Consider the following 22393-nt stretch of genomic DNA (forward strand, 5'->3'; position numbering starts at 1 on the left):
GGCGGGGGGAAAAGCAAAAATCAACCCAGCCCAGGGAACACTGGGGATGCTCAGAAGCCATGGAATGTTGAGCATCAACTGGAAAAAACAAATGGTCAAAAAGGGGAGTCAACAGAATGCTCTGCTGTCCTGATTTTCCATCCCTGCCTCCCCTTTTTTCCAGCTTTTTCCCCCAACTCACACACCCAGGGGAGGTGCTCTTGCAAAAACTCTGAACAGAAGCACTTGCACTGAGAAGCTAGCATATTCTGCAACATTTTGCTCCAGGTCCCCCCGTTTGTATCTCCGAATACCCAACGGTATGCTTATTTTCCCACCTTTTCCAGCTTTTGTTTATATACACATGCAAATTTAAATCAATTTAATTCACTGAATAATGGTGTGAGGGATCTTGGAACCACAAAATGGTCTCTGCTGCCAACAGGACACAGGAATAAGCCTGTCGAAGGAAGCCTCCTTCAGTCCAGTGCCATTTAACTTGCTACAGGATTCTAGGAGTTGTAGTTCAATGCATCTGGAGGAATTTCATTGGGTCAAGAGCAGATCTTGAAAACTTTACTGTCTTGGACTGCAACTCTCAGAATCCCACAACCAGCATAGCTGCTTTCCAAGATCTGCCCTCAGGGAGATATCCAAAGAAGCAAGGCATGCAAAATCAAAGGCTGAGTCGTGTAAAATAGATGGATTTACCTGCAGCTCCAGGAATGTAGCGTTCAGGATAGAGATCGGTCAGGAATAAACTGTTAATTAATGTAGATTTTCCCAAGCCAGATTCACCTGTGAATAAGATGGATGTTTCATGAGTGGATTAATCTTCCACATCTTTCATGGTAAGACACAAGCTGTTTCAGACAGCAAAAGTATTTCTCTCCGCCAATCTCCACCCCCGGTTGTAAATAATGACACTAAAGGCTTTGCAAAAATAAAGAAAACAGGAAAAGCAAGTTTATGCAGAGCACACCACGCAAATTCTAAATTTATTCTACCTGTTTTCATAAAACAACTCAGAAGGTCAAACTAAACATTCTAATCTATCACAGCACCTTCTCATCAAGTTCTACATTCATCTGACCCCCAGTTTAATCTTTGATAACAGACAGATTCATCCGTCAGCTCCAACTGAAAGCTAAAAAATACATCATGGTAGATAGTGACAATCAAAGCAAACACAGGCTCCTAAGATCAACAGGAATGTAGCCACTCTCTCTTGTAACATCTGTCCTGAACCTGGTGCCCCTCAGCTCCCAATGCTGATGAATCCAACAATATCTACTACAGGGATAGGCAACTTTGGGTCCTCAGGATGCTTCTCAACTGCAGTGACCATCATTCCTTATATGGGCTATGGTGGTCATAGTTGCCCAGCCCTGATCTCCAGGACCGCAAGCTCCTCAGCCCTGTTATAAAGATGCTACAGTGCAAGATAACAGAAGTCTCTCCTCTGAACATATGGAGTTACTTTATTTCAAAGCGTAGTACCAGGTACTCCAGACTTCCCTAAACTGACTGGTCATGTTGTCTGGGGATAATGGGAATTTTAGTCCTACACGGACTGAAGGGCACAAGACTGAGGGCAACTGGCGTGCTCTACCTGGAAGGTGCCCTCAGGGTCTGAAGCACATCTTCTCCCAGAGCTGTCACCTATGATTCTTTGACTGGAGGTGTCTGAAACATGGCAGCTTCTGCATGTAAAATACAAGCCATGGCACTTCATCTGTGTCAGCTCATGGATCTAAAATTTAGAGTCTAAATCTCCTGAACCAGACATTTCTTCTGAGGAGACAAAAGCATGGTGTAGTGGTGGTGGACTAGAACTCTACGAGATCAAGGTTCAAATCCACGCTGAGCCACACTTTTTCAGCCTCCAAGGAGGGCAATAACTAACTTCCTCTGGATAAATCTTGACAAGAAAACCCTACGGATTTCCATTAAGTCTGACTTGACATGAGGGCAAAGAACAATAAATGCTATATATTGTATGGGGAAATAAGAGCAGGAGGCTGCCCTCATGTCCTGCTTGTAATTAATACCTTTTCCAATGATGAAGATACAACTAAATAACATCATGTGCTTACTTAGTGAAGGATAAGTGCATTCCTTTCATGGTACAACTATTTGATTACGTTTATAGTTATGGGGTGCAGCATTCCTAAATGGCAGGGGAGGGATATCTTACTTCAAATGTCTTTTTGTGCCTCATACTGATGCCTTATTCTCTGCTGTGGGTGTTGAGTCAATGACAAAGTGGATGGGAGGAGAGCATGCTTTGTACCACAGGCCAGAGACTTGTAGCATCAGTTCATTGGTTTTTAAAGTAACAAAAAAAACCAAAAACCCAGCTATTTTAGTTAATTTTAAGACATGTGCAAGTAATGAGTGACTTTTAAACAACTGCAACTATAACAGCAACTATGGAGGGCCTGGGACTAGAACTGTAAGTTATAGTTTTAAGAGGTAGCTTTCTGAACTCTTCCCAGAGGCGTATGATCAGCCTCGGTCTCTACTACATAGATGCTGGACAAGAGCACCCTAAGAAATTTAAAATGATGTCTTGTACCAGTTAAGAGTGAGGCAGAAGGTAGAGGGGAACAATGACAAAGAGAGGATCCTATAGAAGCACACCATCCCTGGAGATTTTTGATCTGGCCACAGTAACACACGCTTTGGTTATAGCCTATTTGGCATATTTTACAGAGCTCTATGTGAGGATAGCTTTGAAAGGTCCTCAGATATATCACCTTCAAAAGCTGCAGCCAGGTTGTTAACAGGGGCTGGTTATAGGGATCACGTACCTTCCCTACCCCAACAAGTCCACTGGCTGCTGGTCTGTTTCCAGACACAATTCAAAGTGCTGGTTATCACCTATAAAGCCCATGCAGCTCAGGTCCAGGCTATTTGAAGGAACGTATCTCCTTTCATGAGCCTATTCAAGCTCATAAAAGGAGGCCTTAGAGAGAGGCCCTTCTCTCTGCCCCACTATCTTCTCAAGCTTATTTGGAGGGGAAAAGCAAGAGGGGTTTTCTTGGTTGCTGCTCCCAGTCTTTGGAACTCCCGCCTTAGGAAGCTTGAGTGCCTTCTGTCTTTGCTCTTCTGTTAGACAATAAAAACTTTCACATTCCGTCAGGCTTTTAGGAACTGATAGCAACAGGCTTTTAAACGTATGCCGTCTGTTCGATTTTTAAAGTATTTTGTGGATCACAGCTGAGGAAGGCCTACATTTACCTGGCTGAAAAACACCAGGACTGTCTTCTTTGCTCCCAAGATCCCACAGTTTTCCTAAGCACAACCAGGTTGCCAAGGATTTGACATTTCATGCTTCTACAAAAGACATGAAAGGCCTTTGAAGTGTCTTTGCAGGCTACTAGAGGAAGTGAGTCAGAGGGACTTTTAGCAAGAGAAAGGCTAACCACAATCAAAGGTAGTGCAAACGGCTTTCCAATTCGTCTAAGTTGAGTGGTCAGCATGCATATCGCAATCTTGAATCACTCAGAAGTCTTATCTCACCAACGAACAGACAAATTTGGCCAGTGCCTGCAAAACCAATGTGCCTGTACCAGCACGTATCAAGCCAAACAAGATGTAACATTGCCAATCTTCAAACCATATTGAGGAGAACAAAAGTGTCCTGCTAATTCACATAACACCTTTCCCTATCTGGAAGATTTTCTGCCATCCTTTCTATCCCATTTTGAAGCCAGCCATGGCACAGTGTTACATCTGCACCCATATTAACCTTAGTCACTGTTCACTTCAATACAGAGTTGGCAACCAAGGTTAACAACAGGTTTCTACTCCAACTAGCATTAAACTACAATTAGTGTCAACATTTGTAAAGATATATAAAAATCTTACCTCTCTAAAAAAGGTAAGGAAAGGAAAGGAAAGGAAATATGAGAGTATATTAAGATGGAATATAACTATCATTAAATGACGGATAAATACACTGTAAGGAATATATATATCTTCCCATACAAGTATAAAAGCGAAACTAAGACGGACATTAGCAAAAATAGGGTAATTAACAAAGGAGAGAGTCAATAAAAGTAGACAGAACAACAAGATAATTGTAATTTTTTTTTGGAAAATCATGATGATTTAGAAGAAATGCTAGCAAGTCTAGATAGCAAGCTGATATAGGCAGTTCTTAATAGATATTTTATATGAAGATACAAGGTTGGAGGGAAAACTTTATAATTATGATTGACTGATATTAAAGTAAGATGTCAGTATGATCTCTGTTAAGATCTGTTTCTATGTTTTGACTGATATATAATGGTTTGTGTTAATAAAAATTATACTTAAAAAAAGAAAGAAAAGGAATTCCCATTCCACATGTCTAGTGCTGGCCCCCAATTCTTTGTGCTGCCTGAAGCAAAGGCCAAATTGCAGTGGAATCCCAGGGAGAACTAACATGTTAAACAGCATTGGAACATCCTTCAAACACCATTTCTTCCCTTCCTGTAGTCACATCCCCATGGGGCCATCTGAAACATCTTGTTTCACCGTGCTAGGCAATCCCTGTTGCTTATTTTCATTCATGAGCTGCCTCTCTTTTCTGCACAGTGAACTCAGGAGCAGAAGAGTGTTCTGAGATTTTAAGTTAGTTATCTATTTTTACATATGAAGCAGAAGGTTTGCACAAGGTCCCAAAAAACTACTGCAACCACCCCAGGACATTAGCAAGGTTTCCAATGTATAAAAGCTGCCTCCAGTGTTTAAAATAAAAACTAAAGTAACAAAGGAGTACTTCTTGGGTGCCCAGATGTTGTTGAACTACAACCTTCATTGTTTCCCTGGATACTAGCTGCCCATATTATTATTATTATTATTATTAACCTTTATTTATAAAGCGCTGTAAATTTACATAGCGCTGTACATACAATCTTTTTGTCAGACGGTTCCCTGCCCTCAGGCTTACAATCTAAAAAGACACGACACAAAAGGAGAAGGGAGTGGTGGTGGGGAATAGGATCAGGTCCAGGTCCATACTGGAGATGAAGGGAATTATATGCCAACACCACCGAAACAGTCAAGGTTAAGAACCACTAGGGAAGATTAACATCCGAAAAGAAGTGTAGAATGCGTGACCGAATTAAAATGCAGGAAAGGTGTGCTTCTTCCATAAAATACTAGGTTTAGTGTCAGATGCCATGTCCTCCTCCCCACAGATCAAGGGAAAACAAATCAAAGAAAGCATCCATGCTGAACTGGTCCTCTCTGAATCATTTTTAGCAACAAACAGATAATGCAAAGCAGTGATGCATCTTTAATTGCCTGTCATAATTTTATCATCAAGTGATTATGAAGTAGAAGGAGAAAAGGCACCTACCAACCACCATTAGGGTGAACTCAAAACCTTTCTTGACAGACTTCCGGTGTACTTGGTTGGGAAGATTGGCAAAGCCGACATACCCTGCCGAGTCAGAAAACTGGGATGGGAAAGGAATAAAGAAAGTTGTAAAATGGAATCAGAATTCCTTGGAATAAAAGCACAAAAGTGTTATAAAATCACACAAAAATAGATGCTGAAAAGAACCAAACAAAACCTGAGAACAAAAAAAAAGGACTGCCCTGGATGTCTGACAAATCAAAAAGAAGTATGATTCATGCTTCCTCTTTCCTTTCTGGGTCTCACACAAAAGTGTGTATGTGGGGGGGTATGTACATTCTGTCCCCACACTAAAAGAACGTGCATCTCTCCACATGGACACCCCTTCTCAAAAAAAGGGGGGAGGAATCTAGTCTTCTTTCTTTCCATTTCTTGAAAATGTCTGAAATGGCACAAAGATCTCTCTCAGACCAAATAGTGGTGGAGAAAGTATACAATTTACAGAAATACAGCAGAGAAAAGGGTAACAGCTGAGGTCAAACCACAGCAGCCAGGACAGAGGTGGGGAATGTTTGCCCCTTCAGATATTGGCAGGACTACATTCCCATCGTCCCTTGTCAGAAAAACCAATGGTGAGGGATCATGAGAGTTGCAATCCCAAAATATCTGGAGGGTTCCAGTTACGGCCCCTTGACATAGACACTTGGATAGTATAGACTGCACATTGCCTCTATATGGCAAGTCAAATCTGGACACATAATCACTTTGTGAAAGCTGGAAAACAAGCCAGGATGTCTTTCATTAACTATGTTTTGCCATTACATCTAGATTGGAAAACCATGTCTTTTAACAACCCCGGATAATACTATGCCAACTTTATGACATGGCTTTATATCAGCCTTCTCCAAATGCCCTTAATATTAACTATAGTTAATGTATATTGTGCATTTTGGTTGGCCAATAAAAGTATCGCTGTTTGGTGGATTTTTGACTGGATTTGCTATATGGCCAACATGACTAGCCTCTGGATGTTTTAGTTTCCTAGTTTCAGCTCTTGTGTGAAGAATGAAACCAAGTGGTGGTGTGCAGACACACAAGTCTTATTCACATCTTTTGGCAAGTTATGGTAACCCAAAGGCAGCCATTACCTAAAACAGGGCCATGAAAGTGTAGTGTGTCTGAGGCCAATTTTCTGCCAAACACTCCAAATTATCTGCCAAAAATGCTTTTAACAAACCCACAAAAATTGTTCCAACGTCCATTTTCAGTTTTGGAAAATGTGTAATTTTTATGGTAAATGTACAAGGTGCCCTATGATATATTTTAAAAGTGAATTGCCTTTTCTGAAGACTTCCAGGACCAGGAGAGGCAAATCACCTTCCCTTTTTCAAGCCAGAAATAAGGCAATCTAGGGAACCTGGAGGGAACTAGAACCACAAGAATTGCCTTGGCAGGTTGAATATGGCCCCAGGGCCACATTTTCCATACCCCTGAAGTAAAGATATATTTTAAGAAGGCCTCTCCCTCTTTGAAAAATTGGGTGAATGAGACAGGAATCTGACTACAAGTGAAATCCAACAGACAACTTTTTAAAACTATGGCCTGTTACAGACTGCCAAAATAAAGCTGCTTCGGGTCTCTTTGGAGGTATGCTGTTTAAATGATGCATGCATTCTAAGAATCCGGAAGCTGCACCAAAGCTGCCCTCCAGTGCTTAGGAATGGAGTGTGGCTTTGGCGCAACCTCCGGACTCTTAGGACCCATGCATCATTTAAATAGCATACCTCCAAACAGACCCGAAGCAGCTTTATTTTGGCAGTCTGTAACAGGCCTATATGATTCCCTGGGAAACTACTGAAGAAAACCATCAACATTGCTAGTTCTTTTGTCTAGTATGCTCCAACACCATTCTGCTTACCTTTACCTTTTCACCCGACTGAGACATGTTCTTGCACCCAAACTTTCAGAACCTGGAAAAATATACACAAACAGGCTTTATTTATTTAAACCAGAAAGCAAAGAATTCACTGCACCATTTCCACCATGATAGCACAGGGAAGCAAGCATCCGCGCCCCCTTACTAACCTCTAGCTAAGAAAACACACATTCATGACAGTGTGTCTTTAACCAAATAAAAACCAGGAGCAGCAAAGAAGACACCACACATAGCAGTGAGTCACTGTGTAATCAGGTCATCATGCCATAGCAAGTTACAGTTATTTCTCATGTATCTATATATAGCACTCTTCTCCAAAGAACCCTAGACAGAATAGATTGGGGTGATTTCATTTTATTATTAAATGTTGTGAGCCACATTACACTAAAAGATGGTTCAACAGAAAGCTATGCAGCTGAGGAGGGATGCAAACCAAGGTTTCCTAGGTGTGAGTCAAACTTTTTAACCACAGCACCACACTGGTAAGAACAAAGCAGTGTATATTAGTCATCACAACAGTACTCAGGTCTCATGTAATTCAGATTTTGATTTCTCCCTTTCTCTCTCTCTCTCTCTCTCTCTCTCTCTCTCTCACACACACACACACACACACACACAAACAGAACTGATATGAACTTAGATGCACACAAAGCTCCTTCAACATCTCAAAGCGTTATGGGACCAAGCAAAACAGGGGGTATTCCATTAATTATAGCTTCTTAGTTTGTCCAAACAAAAACACCATGTGAAGTCGAAGGCTGTCATGGCCTGCATCCATAGTTTTTTGTGGGTTGGGGGGGCTATGTGGCCGTGTTCTGGAAGGGTTTATTCCTGACGTTTTGCCAGCATCTGTACTGGTATCTTCAGAGAATGCTGGCATGGAAGTGAGTGAGGTATACTGTGTGACCCTTGGTTGACTTACATCTGCAAATCTGTGTGTTGGTCTGTTGTTGAATGGCAAGACCTCTGGGTGTAAGGCTATGCAAGGAGGATTTGCATCTATTCAATCTAATTTAATTTATTTTAATTAATTTAATCTAATGTTAATTTATTTAATCTAATTAAATAGACACAAATCCTCCTCACATATCCTCTCACCCTTGCCATTCAACAACAGAGAGAGCAATCAGTTCTGGAAACCCAATGGACTTGGTTGGGTTATGTTCTTTTGTGCACATGTGTTTAATAAGAAACAAACTGCTCCTTTATTTAGAACATCTGCAGAAACAATGGAAGAAAGAGGCAAGAAACTTCATTGCTGGATGTCTTGACAAATACTCTTCTTGGTCTGAAAGAGAGGAAATGACCTACAGACAGACACCTGTGACTTCTGGATGCAGATGCTTCCCTGTTGCTTACCAAGAGTCACTATTTCTGGCAGGATGCAGCCCTGAGTAATAAAAAGCAAGTGGTCAGCTAAATGCTTTGCACTGGAGAAAATGGACAGATAAATCTTGGAGTCAACAGAGCCAATAACTAATGCTGGGAAGGAGGGGCATGAATTTGGCACTCCTGAAACTTTTAACCCCAACAAGCATACAGATAGATAGATAGATAGATAGATAGATAGATAGATAGATAGATAGACAAGTCATGAAAAGACTTCCTGCAACCAAATTTTTGGAGCACTTGCAGATACTTCCTATATTTTTCAGTGGGTGTTAAAGCCTTCAAGCAAAGCAGATATAAAGAACTGAATCAAACTACAAAGGCCACAAAGCCTGCAATTCTGAAGAGTCTTAAGAAAAGAGTGTAAGAGGTTTAGATATCCAGCACAAACCTAAAATGGTGAAGGGTCTGAAAACCATGCCCTATGAGGAACGACTTAGGGAGCTGGGGATGTTTAGCCTGGCGAAGAGGTGATATGATAGCCCTGTTTAAATATTTGAAGGGATGTCATATTGAGGAGGGAGCAAGCTTGTTTTCTGCTGCTCCAGAGACTAGGACCCAGAACAATGGAAGCAAGCTCCAGGAAAAGAGATTCCACCTGAACATTAGGAGGAACTTCCTGACAGTAACGGCTGCTCGACAGTGGAACAAACTCCCTCAGAGTGTGGTGGAGTCTCCTTCCTTAGAAATCTTCAAACAGAGGCTAGATGTCCATCTGTCGGGGATGCTTTGATTTAGATTTCCTGTATGGCATGGGGTTGCACTGGATGACCCTTGCGGTCTCTTCCAGCTCTATGATTCGATGATTCTATGATCATTTTGGTCGCCCTCCTTTGGACGCGCTCCAGTTTCTCAACGTCCTTTTTAAATTGTGATGCCCAGAACTGGATACAATATTCCAGGTGGGGCCTGACCAGAGCAGAATAGAGTGTCACTATTACTTCCCTTGATCTAGACACTATACTTCTATAGATGCAGCCTAAAATCGCATTGGCCTTGTTAGCTGCCGCATCACACTGTTGACTCATGATCAATTTGTGGTCTACTTGGACTCCCAGATCCCTTTCACACGTAGTCTCCTTAAGCCAGGTGTTCACCATCCTATATCTGTTCATTTCATTTTTCCACCCTAAGTGCAGTACCTGACATTTCTCTGTGTTGAAATTCATTTTGTTAGCTTTGGCACAGCTTTCTACTCCAAGGTCATTCTGAAGTTTGATCCTGTCCTCTGGAGTATTAGCTACTCCTCATAATTTGGTGTCATCTGAAAATTTGATAAGTATTCCCCCATTTGTCATCCATGTCATTGATAAAGATGTTGAATAACACTGGGCCCAGGACAGAGCCCTGTGGGACCCCACCGGTCACTTCTCTCCAGGATGAAAAGGAGCCATTGTTGAGCACCCTTTGGCTTCGGCCAGTCAACCAAGTACAAATCCATGTAACAGTTACATTGTCTAGCCCACATTTCACTAGCTTGTTTGCAAGAATGTCATGGGGAACCCTGTCAAAGGCCTTACTGAAATCAAGATATACTATATCCACAGCATTCCCTTCATCTACCAAGCTGGTAATTTTATCAAAAAAAGAGATTAGATTTGTCTGGCATGACTTGTTTCTCTGAAACCCATGTTGACTTTTTGTACTGCTTTCTAGATGTTCACAGACTCTGTGTTTAATGATCTGCTCTAGAATCTTTCCTGGTATAGATGTCAGACTAACTGGACGATAATTGTTGCGATCCTCTTTCCCCCCTTTTTGAAGATGGGGACAATGTTTGCCCTCCTCCAGTCTGCTGGGACTTCTCCTGTTCTCCAGGAGTTCTCAAAATTATTGCCAATGGCTCCGATATTACATTTGCCAGTTCTTTTAATACCCTTGGATGTAGTTCATCTGGTCCTGGAGACTTACAGTATATTCATTTAGCTTAAACAGGTATTCCTGTACTATCTCTTTACTTATTCTTTGCTGAATTTCCCCTGTTCTGTCCTCTGCTCCATTTTCCTGAGGTTGAGCATCCTTTCCCTTTTCTGAGAAGACTGAAGCAAAGAAGGTGTTGAGTAATTCTGCTTTTTCTCTGTCTTCTGTTAGCATTTTGCCATCTTCTCCACGCAGTGGCCCTACCATTTCCTTCTTCTTCCTTTTGCTGTGGACATATCCAAAAAAGCCCTTTTTATTGTTCTTAACCTCTCTAGCAAGCCTGAGTTCATTCTGTGCTTTAGCTTTTCTGACTTTACCCCTACATGTGCTTGCTATTTGTCTGAATTCCTCTTTGGTGATTTCCCCATTTTTCCATTTCTTATACATGCTCTGTTTAAAAATTAGCTCAGTTGAAAGTTCCTTAGTCATCCATCCTGGTTTCTTGAGACATCTCTCATTTTTTTCCTCATTGGAACTGTTTGAAACTGTGCCTTCAGTATCTCCCCCTTGAGAAATTCCCATCCATCATTTCCCCTACTCTAATGAATTTTCTTTGGTAAGGAAGGGGGGAAAGACAATGAAAGTGATGGGCTAACATTGGAAGGCTACAAATGGAAGCCAGTGGGAATTGGACACACACAAATGTGACACACTCAACATTCTAGGAAAAAGCAGAACAACTGCACAACAAAAGCCTTATCTAGAAATAGCCTCAGCACCAATCATTCCTCTAAATAAAGGAATAAAAGATGTAGATCTACCTCTACAACCCATGAATTGATGAATCAATCTCTATCAAGTGGCATACAACATCAGTGTAGGTTTTAATGAGTTAGAAACGCACACTATTTATCATCCATCTTCTGCAGAGAAACACCCCAAGGTAGGAACACGCACAAGCCAACCTCCTTGACACCCAACCTCCAGACTAAAGGAAGGGTCCAAGCTCTGGAGGTAACTTTTGTATTGTGTCAAGGCTGCAAGGAAACAAACTGCATGATCCACAGATACATAAATAATTCTTATAAAAGCTGTGTGCTGTTTGCGCCTGACTACGGTGGGCAACCTGTAGCCCTCAGGCCTCCTGTTGCCCTTCTCTCAGTTTGAAAAGCTCTCTTTAGCAAAAGCATTTCTCCCCAGGGAATCTATGATGTAAAGGGGGAGTGAGTGGGGGAAAAGGGGGTGATAGACAGAGAAAGGGGTGCTAATAATAATAATAAATATTTATTTATATCCTGCCTCTTCCGTTTTGAGGATCGAGGTGGGTAACAGCAAAGTTTATAAAATATACAACAATAAAAACAACAAGCCCCACAAGACCTCAGCCCAACCCTCCCTCCCAAGTATAAAATTACACAATAAAACATGATTAAAAATACATAACAATATAACAAAGTTACTAGACAAACCACAAATAAGAAAAATAATAAAAGGAGGGTGATTCAGATGGTTCTGGACATTATCAATCGGGGAAGGCCTGCTGGAAGAGAAATGTTTTTGTTGCCTTTTTGAAAGCCTCGAGCGAGGATAATTGGCGAATCTCTTCTGACAGGTCATTCCAAGTTTTTGGAGCAGTGACAGAGAAGGACCTCCGGAAGTCACCGCCAGTCTGGTCTTTCTAGATTGTAAAAAGTTTTTCCTGGAGGATTGGAGTGCTTCTACCCACCGCTGGGTTTTGTCCTCTCCCCGACAGATTCTTCCCAAAAAAACCCTTTTAAAAATAGCTCTCCACGGAACCTGGATATGCTAGAACAGCATTTCCCAAACTAGGGTCTTCCAGATGTTTTGGACTTCAGCTCCCAGAATTCCTGACTGTTTACTAGGCTGGCCAGATTCTCTGAGAGTTGAAGTCCCAAACACCTGGAGGACAAAAGTTTGTGCTAGAATCATCATCATTCCTCAATAGGCCTTCTTGCCTGTGCGAGTGAGAAGACTGAACTGCCTTTTAAGACTATGCTTGCTATCCGCTGCTTTCAATGCAATAATATTGCTTTAGTATTAATATACATTGTTGTCTTACTAACGGTATTTGGTATTTTAAAAAAATCAACTGCCAAATTCAACCAGGACATCTCTTTGAACAAATGAAAACGTGTTTGTTTAAACAATCGGTACCACAGCCCTAATTTCTGCACAACTTTGACTGTTACTTTTCATGGAGAAGCTCCCCCTCCCCAAGCAAAAGCAATGCAGCTGTACAAACACAGCTTTCAGTAGCACTTGGACTAAATCCCAGACCGTTTTCCCCCTAGAGGTCAGCTGACAATCACATCAGCTTTACACATGCAATCGACGTCGGTAATGCAGACAAACCTTCAGCCGTCTTCAGGTGCAAGATATTCAATACCCATCGTCATAAGTGCTTCACAGATACACATTTGTCATCTCAGCCCTGATTTAATTTACACCATTGGCACTGTCATTGCAACTTCACCTTGTATAAGTGAAAGCAGCCCTACTGAAAGGTGCGGACCCTGGACCACAACGTTGAGTAGGACCGCTTTCGCTTATACCAGCCACCGGCTACTGGTCCCTAGCAAGTTTCCAGGGAAAAAAGAGACAACTGTAGCCAATGGGCACAAAAATAATTTTGTGCAGTCTCTCACATCAGAGACCCAGAGAAGCCACAGCTAAGGGACCTCTACATCTCAAAGGAAACTGTGCCTCCTTGGTTTTTTGTGGGTTTTTCGGACTATGTGGCCATGTTCTAGAAGGATTTATTCCTGACATTTCTCCAGCATCTGTGGCTGGCATCTTCAGAGAAAGATGTGCCTCCTTGGGGACACTGATTTAGCATCATACCATCCATCCTCATCTAAAGCTACTAAATGTTTGTTTGCCGCACTAGCTTCAAACTCCTAGGCCTATTACAATGAATATTTATACAGAAACTCAAAAGCTTAGAAAGGGTTTTTTTGGACCACAACCCCCAGAAGCCGCAGCCATGCATGGTCAACGGTGAGAGAGTTTGGAGACTTGCACTCCAGCAATATCTGAGGACCAGTGCTTTGGATGTCATGACAGCCGATAGCCAAGTTACTCAGTTGCTGAAGCCTTTAAACTGTTCCAATTACTGAACAGGCAGAAAAATTGGCATTTCACAGACCATCTACACCATGCTTCCCAAACTGATACCCTGCATATGTTGTGTATGACAAGTCCCATCATCCTGTCCACTGCTCTTATTGGCTGGGGTTGGTGGGAGTCCAATCCATCTAGAGCATGTCAAGTGGATGGAAGTTGATCAACATCTTGCATTGGTAGCAGAGATGTCCAAAGCACAGCATAAGAGTATGGTTGGAACCTCTCCCAAGCCACTTTGTTACTGCCATGTAGAGGTGTCGCTAAAGGCAGACAAGCCAACCATTGCCTAGGGAACTTAAGGAGCATCACAACTAAATTACGGCAAACCTGACACTCAAAACACACTGATCAGCAACAATATAGAAGACGACAGACAACTTCTACCCTCATCTAAAGCTACTAAATGTTTGTTCGCCACACTAGCTTCAAATTTCTATGCCTATTACACTGAATATTTATACAGAAATTCAAAAGCTTAGAAAGGTTTTTTTGGACCACAACTCCCGGAAGCCCAAGCCACTTGTATACAAGCTAATAGAACAAAACACTAAACCATTTATTTTATTTCATTTCCAATAATGATTGCAAAGCTACAGCTATTCCTGGAGACATTCAAAACTAAACATAAATATTTTGGAACCAGAATTTTGGTTAAAAAAAAATCAAGGGACACTTGTGACAGTTACATAAGTTGGCCAACCACTTCTCATCAAAGATGATTTCCGAACTACATGTACTGTACCAACAGACTTCCGATCTCATGGGAGCGCAGCCTTTTGAAAGTGATACTCAAAAAGGACACAGAGATCACACTCAGTCATTCTCGGCCCAAGAACGCCACACATGTCATCGTATCAGAATCCCAGAACAAGATGAGGCCTCCTCAGCAGAAGCAGGAAGGAACCCAGGCCATTTCCTTTGTAACTCTGGGATGTAAAAAGTAAACTTTGCCAGCCTACATCTGAGGATTTCCCTTTCTGAGCACAACAAAATGAGATGTTATATAAAGTTTCCAAGGTTTCTGTATACAAAACGTCTAACTTCACATAATCAGGCAAACATGGGTCCACTTAAAAACACTATTTTGTTATTTTTTCCACATCAATGAAAAGCAATTTTTTAGAAAAACTAAAAAAAGTTGTATTAGCACCCCTTTACAGCTTGAAAATCATTTTGTTACTTTATTGTATTATTGTCGTGTACCTTCAAGTCATTTCTGACTTATGGCAAACCTATTATGGGGTTTTCTGAGCTGAGAGTGTGTGACTTGCCCAAGGCCCATATAGATAGTATGACACAATTATACAATTTTGTTTAGCATAACATATATTAATATATGACACAACCATCTGGTATATCAATATGCAAAGGGATCTTGTAGCACCTTTGAATCTAACTGTGCAAGAGAAGTTGTAGCATAAGCTTTTGTAGTGTAATCTACAAAAGATTATGCTACAACTTCTCTTGCGCAGTTAATAATAATAAAAGTTTATTTATATTTCCCGCCTCTCCCTACGGATCGAGGCGGGCTTACAACAATAAAAATGGATCACCAATTTCCATATATAAAATACATCTTAAAATCAAGACAGCACATTAAAATCCATATATCAACATATCATTCACTTACTCAAGAGTGGGATGTCCCTTCAGTTTTATAAAAGATCAGGGGGATAAGCCCGCCAGAAAAGGTCCTTTTTAATCGCTTTCTTAAAAGCTTCTAGAGTAGTAATCAGTCGGATCTCTACCGGTAAACCATTCCACAGTTTAGGGGCCATGACAGTAAACGCTTTGTGGGAAGTTGACAATAATCTGGTATTTGGATAATCCAAAAGATTCTTCCCGGATGTTCTGAGAGTGCAGGGAGGATTATGTAGGGAGAGGCGTTCCCTCAAGTAACTCGGGCCCAAGCCATATAGGGCTTTAAAGGTTATGACCAATACTTTGTACTGTGCCCAGAAGCTGATTGGCAACCAATGAAGGGATTTTAATACAGGTGTTATATGGTCAGATCTAGGTGTTCCGGTGACCAATCTAGCAGCCGCATTTTGAACCGATTGAAGCTTCCGAACTTGGTACAAAGATAGCCCCATGTAGAGAGCGTTGCAGAAATCAAGACAAGAGATTACCAGGGCAAGTACCACTGCTTCAAGGTTCTTTCAGTCCAGGTAGGGATGCAGTTGGTGTATCAGCTGAAGCTGATGCCAGGCACTTTTGGCCATCGCATCTACCTGAGATGATAACTGTAGAGATGGATCCAAGAGTACCCCCAAACTGCGTACTTCGTCCTTTAGGGGAAGTGTGATCCCGTCCAGGACAAGTTGACAAATCTCCATCCCTGGACTTGGGGAACCTATCGCTAGTACCTCCATTTTCCCTGGATTCAACTTGAGTTTGTTTTCCCTCATCCAGCCCATTACCGAACCAAGGCAGGCATCCAGAGGAAAGATGCCATCCTTAGTCACTGCATCAGTCGGAGACATAGAGAAGTGTATTTGGGTGCATACTGATAACACCGCGCCCCATGTCTCCGGATGATCTCTCCCAGTGGTTTCATGTAAATGTTAAATAGCATGGGGGACAGAATGGCGCCCTGAGGGACGCCAGATGTCAGCTCTCTTTTTGCAGAGCAGCTGCCCCCCAGCTCCACCATCTGGAATCTACCCGAGAGGTAGGATCAGAACTACTGAAGCACAGTGCCCCGGATACCTAACTCCCTCAGGCGTTCCAGAAAGATACCATGGTTGATGGCATCGAAAGCCGCTGAGATGTCCAAGAGCACCAACAAGGTCACACTTCCCCTGCCGATGCCCAGACGGAGATCATCGACTAAAGCGACCATGACCATCTCAACTCTGTATCCCACCCTGAAGCTGGTTTGAAATGGGTCCAGTTAGATTCAAAGGTGCTACAAGATCCCTTTGCAAACTGATATTACATCTTTCACATAGTTAGTCTCAAAGGTGCTACAAGAACCCCTTTCATATCTTAATATATGTTTCATTTTAAAAGTATAATTCACTGAGACAAAACTTGCACACTGAATTCCCTTTTTGAAATTATTGACATTTTAAATTATATGTTACAATGGAGCCACAAGGTCCTGAACTGTAACAAGCTTCTTAACTTTTGCCACTTTATTAGGAGCCGGGGGGGGGGGGTTGGATAAATAATAAAATCAGAAGAATCATCAACATTAGCAAAACAGAGGAAATTATTTTGTCTCCACTAGCCTGTCATGGTGTCAAGCATACATAAAGCATTCATTCCCACAATAAGAACTGAGATACCAAGACTAGGAATTGCAATGATCAGATACCATACATTGTCTTGTATAGAAGAAGCCTTCCTGTCACATAGTTTTTTAGAAACAATTTAACACTGTCAAAACTATGAAGCATTATTATTTTTAAACAGTTTTGTTTCACACCAAATAACTAAGTTGTTTTTGTAATATGCATATGTACCAAGACGGCTAAAGTAACTTTGCTGCTGCTCTGATCCTGCTAGCTCTTGCAAAATTTGTGTTTGTTGTGAACTGTTTTCAGGATGACGTTGACTTATGGCGCCTGTATGGATGGAAGACCTCCACGTTCAACAGACCTGCTCAGGTCTTAAAGAATGGGATATGGTTTTTCATGGGTTTTTCAGGCTATGTGGCCATGTTCTAGAACAGTTTATTCCTGATGTTTCACCAGCATCTGTGGCTGGCATCTTCAAAGAACGGGACATGGCTTCCTTGACTCAGTCTATCCATCTGGAATGTGGTCTTTCTCTTTTCCTATTGCCTTCAACATTACCAAGCATTATTGTCTTTTCTAGTGAGTCATGTCTTCTCATGAGATGTCCAAAGTATGACAGTCTCAGTTTAGTCATCTTGACTTCTAGAGAGAGTTCAGGCTTCATTAGCTCTAGGACCCATCCATTGGTCTTTTTAGCAGTCCACAGTATCTGTAGCTCTTCTCCAGCGCCACATCCCAAATGAGTTGACTTTCTTCCGGTCAGCTTTCTTCACTGTCCAGCTTCCACAACCATACATAGACACTGAATTATATATCTTTACACTTCAGAATTTCTTTGCACTGACGGTTACAGTAGTTCTCCAAGTCATTGAACAGTTGCATTCAGAGTTCTGACTGTGTTTCTGTCCCCTTTTACTTTTGGCCTTGCAAAATTCAGTCACTCTCCGGCTTCATTTCTTGATCCTAGGCCAAAAGTTTCCCACAATCTTGCAAAAGGTTTAACTGCTATGCTTCAATATAGGACCAGTTGAATGGTCAACCCTACTTGGACAAAATTGATTTGACATTATTCACATCCTTTAGCATGACATATATAAAAGGCAACCAAAAAGAGTGAGAAGAGGTGAGCATTCAGACTGTGATCACAATGGGACTGAGTCTTAAAGTTCTCTTTGCATGCCAACACACTTCCAAGCTGTCTTACCACCACCCAGTCTATTTTTCTTTCAAAACCCAGTCATATAATCACTAAAGAATTGAATAAACACAACACTAAAGGTTCTGAGATTCATCAGTGTTTATTATTGCTCACTTACTCACTTCTCTCCAATATCTCATTCTTGCCTTCCAGCTTCTCTGTTATATCTTAGAAAGCTTTACTTGTAGTACTGTCCTGATTTCACCCTTCCTCTCTTATAAAGCACTGTGGAGCATGAACACATTTTGCTCCAAGGGTTTAATGTTTGCTTGGAGTTTCTTCCTAATTCAGGAAAGGAGCCCTCAGCTCTCACTCCCTGGCTTATCATGTACTCCTCTCTCCATGGGAGAAGCTTGCAGCTACAGCATCCCACAAAGATGGCTCTCCAGCTTTTGTACAAGGCTAGCTTTGAAATCACAAGGTATGTCCCAACACTAAAATCATGAGCCAACACTTTGGATTGGATCCAAAGAACCAGAAGCAAAAGGAAAAGAGCTGACAGTTGTTTCCTACAAGTATTTGCTCAAGTGTTCACGCCACATTATAATTATAGGTGTAGGTTCTACAGCTTCCTTCATGCTTCGGCTTACACAAAGGATTCTGCAAGAGGAGGGAACACTGTTTCACTTTTCAGCTAGTTTAACTCTTCTCCTGCGCCACTTGAGGAAACGCCTAGCACATATGTACCCATTCCCTTGGTAAATAACTTCTAGAGATTAGGGGCCAAGCAAAGGGTCCTAAGAAAATGAGTCCATTTAAAAACTTATAAAGGTAACATCTTCGTGCCACTGCAATAGTGGCAGCCATAGCTGGTATCTTTTGCAGCATTTGCAGTTTTGAAGCGATTAAAAAACCAGCTCAGACATCCCTGCCTTATTCTCTCAAATCCTACACGTCTGGAATTTGGAGCAGTGATTATATGTCTGTAGCCAGTTTTAACCGAGTAAGCGGCCCAATGCATTTATAATGCCAAAACCAGAGACATTTTATAAGCTCTGAAGGGAAGAAATGGTTGGATACAAGCCACCAGACACTTTTCGCTTTTTCTTTATTAAGGACTGTTTCAAGACAAAGGCAAGGATCCATGCAAGAGTTGAAAAATGAACATCTCTGCAGCAAGGTGCAGAAGATATTCATGTTTCATGACCAGAATATAGCCTAAACCAAACACATTGGGTGGGGAAGGAAGCAGGATGCCTTGAATCTATGTGGCATTCCTAAAATGCTTTCAAAATTGCAAAGCCAAGCACAAACGCTGGAGCTTATGAGCAAATGGAAAAAGGAGGATGAGATGCAGAAATTCAGAGCCGTCCACTGGACAAGGCTGCAATTTGTTCATAGGTATTACACATGGGGAGTATTCCTATGCACCTATCTGGGAGTAATCCCCACTGAAAACAATGGGGCTTACATCCGAGTAGACATGTACAGGCTTGTGCTGCCAGCTCCCCCAGAAGCAAAGCAATATCCCCCCAAACTGGAAAACTAAGTGACTATCTGCCCTTTTATTTTTCTATGTTTCTCATAGACCCACAGACCTTCCTTTGTTCAAGCTGTCAGTTCTAGGCAGGGATTTGTGCGACAGAAGACCTACCCGTCCCGTTTCCACCAAAATGCTAAAACCAACAATCCTTCTCCATTCAGAAATAAATTAACGGTGTCTATTTAGGGAGAGAGAAGGAAAATATCCTCAGTCCACTTTAATCATTTCAAATATAGAACCAGGATGCTAATTCTTCCAGATTCAACCAACACTAGGGTTCAGACGTCTAACAGCCCCCCCACCAAGATAGAGACATACCAAGAAAAAGGGGCATTCCTACTTTTTAGAGCAGATTTTCAAGCTGTGTAAGAGGCCAAACTTTGGCACATGAAATCGTGTGTGTGTGTGTTGTGGCCAAGAAATATTATTTGATGATTTTTAATTTGATGAAGACATAGTATCCTGGGAGCAAAGACTGACAAGTCTAGTTCCCAAAGACGGCCTTAGAAGATAGTGAACAAGCAAAACCCCCACAGGTTTAACCTTTCTTACATATAGACAAAGTCCCAAAGTATGAACTCTTGCCTGTTGTGGAATTTTCTCCACCCTACAGAGCCCTCCACCACCAGCTACCACCCCCATCCAATATAGTGACGTTGCCTGTTGAATCGCCTTGCCACCAAAACATAAAAAGCTGCTGGTCAGAATTTTTGTCCCTCTATCTCTGTACTGTCTAGTCTAACTGACAGGAGCTTACCAAGGACTCAGGAAGAGAGTCGTATCACTTTCTCTCCAAAGCTTCCAAGCAGAGATGTCAAGGATGGCACAAACATACAGTAGTTCAGAAAGGGCCCCAAGGTAAGACTTCAGAGACCTAGTTTCAAGTCACTCAACCTTCATTTCCAAAATCCAAAATCCTCCAAAATCCAAACTCAACCCCAAGGGTGGCTGAGACAGTGATACCTTTGCTTTCTGACACTTCCATGCACAAATTTTGGTCCAATCCACACTGCAGAAATAGTCCAGTTTGAGACCGCTTTAACTGCCCTGGCTCAATGCTAGGGAATCCTAGCAACTGTAGTGTTTGTGAGACATTTAGCCTTCTTTGTCAGAGAGCTCTGGTGCCACACGAAACTACAATTTCCAGGATTTCCTGGCACTGAGCCAGGGCAGCTAAAGCAGTTTCAAACTGGATTTTTTCCGCAGTGTGTTTTGGACCTTTGATACGTTCACAAAGTTATTAAATGTACTATGTATAAAACTGCCTTCAGGCTATGTGTATAAAGTGCATATGAAACATAAATGAATTTTGGTTTAAACATGGGTTCCAAAATCCAAAAACAAATCTGGAACCGGAAACACCTCTGGTCTCAAGCGTTTCGGACAAGGGAGACTCAGGCCCTATACAGACAGGCCAAAATAAAGCTGGTTCAGGTCACTTTGCAGGTATGGTGTTTCAATGATGCAGGACCGGAGCGTGGCTTTGGTGCGACTTCTGGACTCTTAGGATGCATGCATCATTGAAACACCATACCTCCACTGTGACTCGAAGCAGCTTTATTTTGGCTGTCTGTAACAGGCCAGTATCAGGCTGTAGTCTGTGAAACCAAAAATAGCACATGGCTGGCATGCAGGAATCGCCAGGTTTATTTGTGACAATGCCCCTTCAGAATAAAGGGTACTGATAAAATTAATAAGGAGTGCACAATAATATATTAGTTTGGGGAATGCGAGCTGTAATAATAATAATAACAATACTGTATTATTACTACTAATACCACTCAGTGCAGGTGAGGCTATAATAAACAGATTTCTGCATCCAAGCCCTATACCTGTTCTATTGAGCTATATACAGTCCTTGTTGTTGTGTGCCTTTAGGTCATTTCCAACTCATAGTGACCCTACGGCAAACCTGAAAGCCAGCCTGGCACAGTGGTTTGTGTGTTGGGCTATTAACTCTGAAGACCAGGGTTTGAATCCCAGCTCGGCCAGGTAAACCCATTGGGGGACACTGGGCAAGTCACATGCGCTCAGCCTCCTCACAGGAAGGCCATGGCAAACCCCCTCTGAAGAAATCTTGCCATGAAAAAACCCATGATAGGTTTGCCTTAGGCTTGCTGTAAGTCAGAAAGGACTTGAACACAACAACATACACACACACAAATATATATAAACTTTTATAGAGAGATTATATGCCTGTGATATATTTGATATATATATATATATATATATATATATACAAATACACTATATATGTGTGTGTGTGTAATCTCTCTCTATATATCTATATATGTGTGTGTGTATAAAAGTCATATATATACACACACATATATAATCTGTCTCTTTCTCTATATAATCTATATATATGTGTGTGTGCGCGCGTATGTGTGTGTCATCTCTCTATATATATATGTGTGTGTGTGTATAAAAGTCATATATATACACATATATAATCTCTGTCGCTTTCTCTATATAATTCACACACATATATATATATATTATAATCTCTCTCTCTCTCTCTCTCTCTATATATATATATATATATATACATACATATAACTTATATGTATATACACATATAATATCTCTCCATATATATAAAGTCCTTATACTCTCTCTGTCTCTCTCTATATACGGTATATATATAAACCATATATATATATAATCTCTCTATATATGTATAAAATCCATATATATACACACACATATAATCTCTCTCTCGCTCTCTCTCTCTCTATATATATATATATATATAACCCATATATATTTATATATACACACACATATAATCAATCTATCTCTCTCTCTCTAT

At 41.3% G+C, this 22393-nt stretch overlaps 1 protein-coding gene across 4 annotated transcripts in view; it reads right to left on the bottom strand.

Annotated features, from left to right (window-relative positions):
- LOC149289985 (septin-2) overlaps positions 1-22393 on the bottom strand; it is a 69334-nt gene that overhangs the window by 46273 nt on the left and 668 nt on the right. For 3 of the 4 annotated variants that reach the window (XM_089489728.1, XM_089489731.1, XM_089489732.1), the window contains exons 2-4: positions 7248-7299; positions 5330-5429; positions 691-777 (exon numbers count right to left, since the gene is read on the bottom strand). In XM_089489728.1, coding sequence (XP_089345854.1) covers positions 691-777; positions 5330-5429; positions 7248-7274 — 214 coding nt within the window. In that variant the 5' untranslated portion in view covers positions 7275-7299. Of the gene's footprint in view, positions 1-690; positions 778-5329; positions 5430-7247; positions 7300-19692; positions 19760-22393 lie in introns of all 4 variants that reach the window. The other variant, XM_089489730.1, reaches the window with a different exon arrangement.

This window comes from Sceloporus occidentalis, unplaced genomic scaffold (genome assembly GCF_023333645.1).
Source record: "Sceloporus occidentalis isolate IW3139 unplaced genomic scaffold, rSceOcc1.0.p SCAF_41, whole genome shotgun sequence".
Taxonomy (NCBI): Eukaryota; Metazoa; Chordata; class Lepidosauria; order Squamata; family Phrynosomatidae; genus Sceloporus; species Sceloporus occidentalis.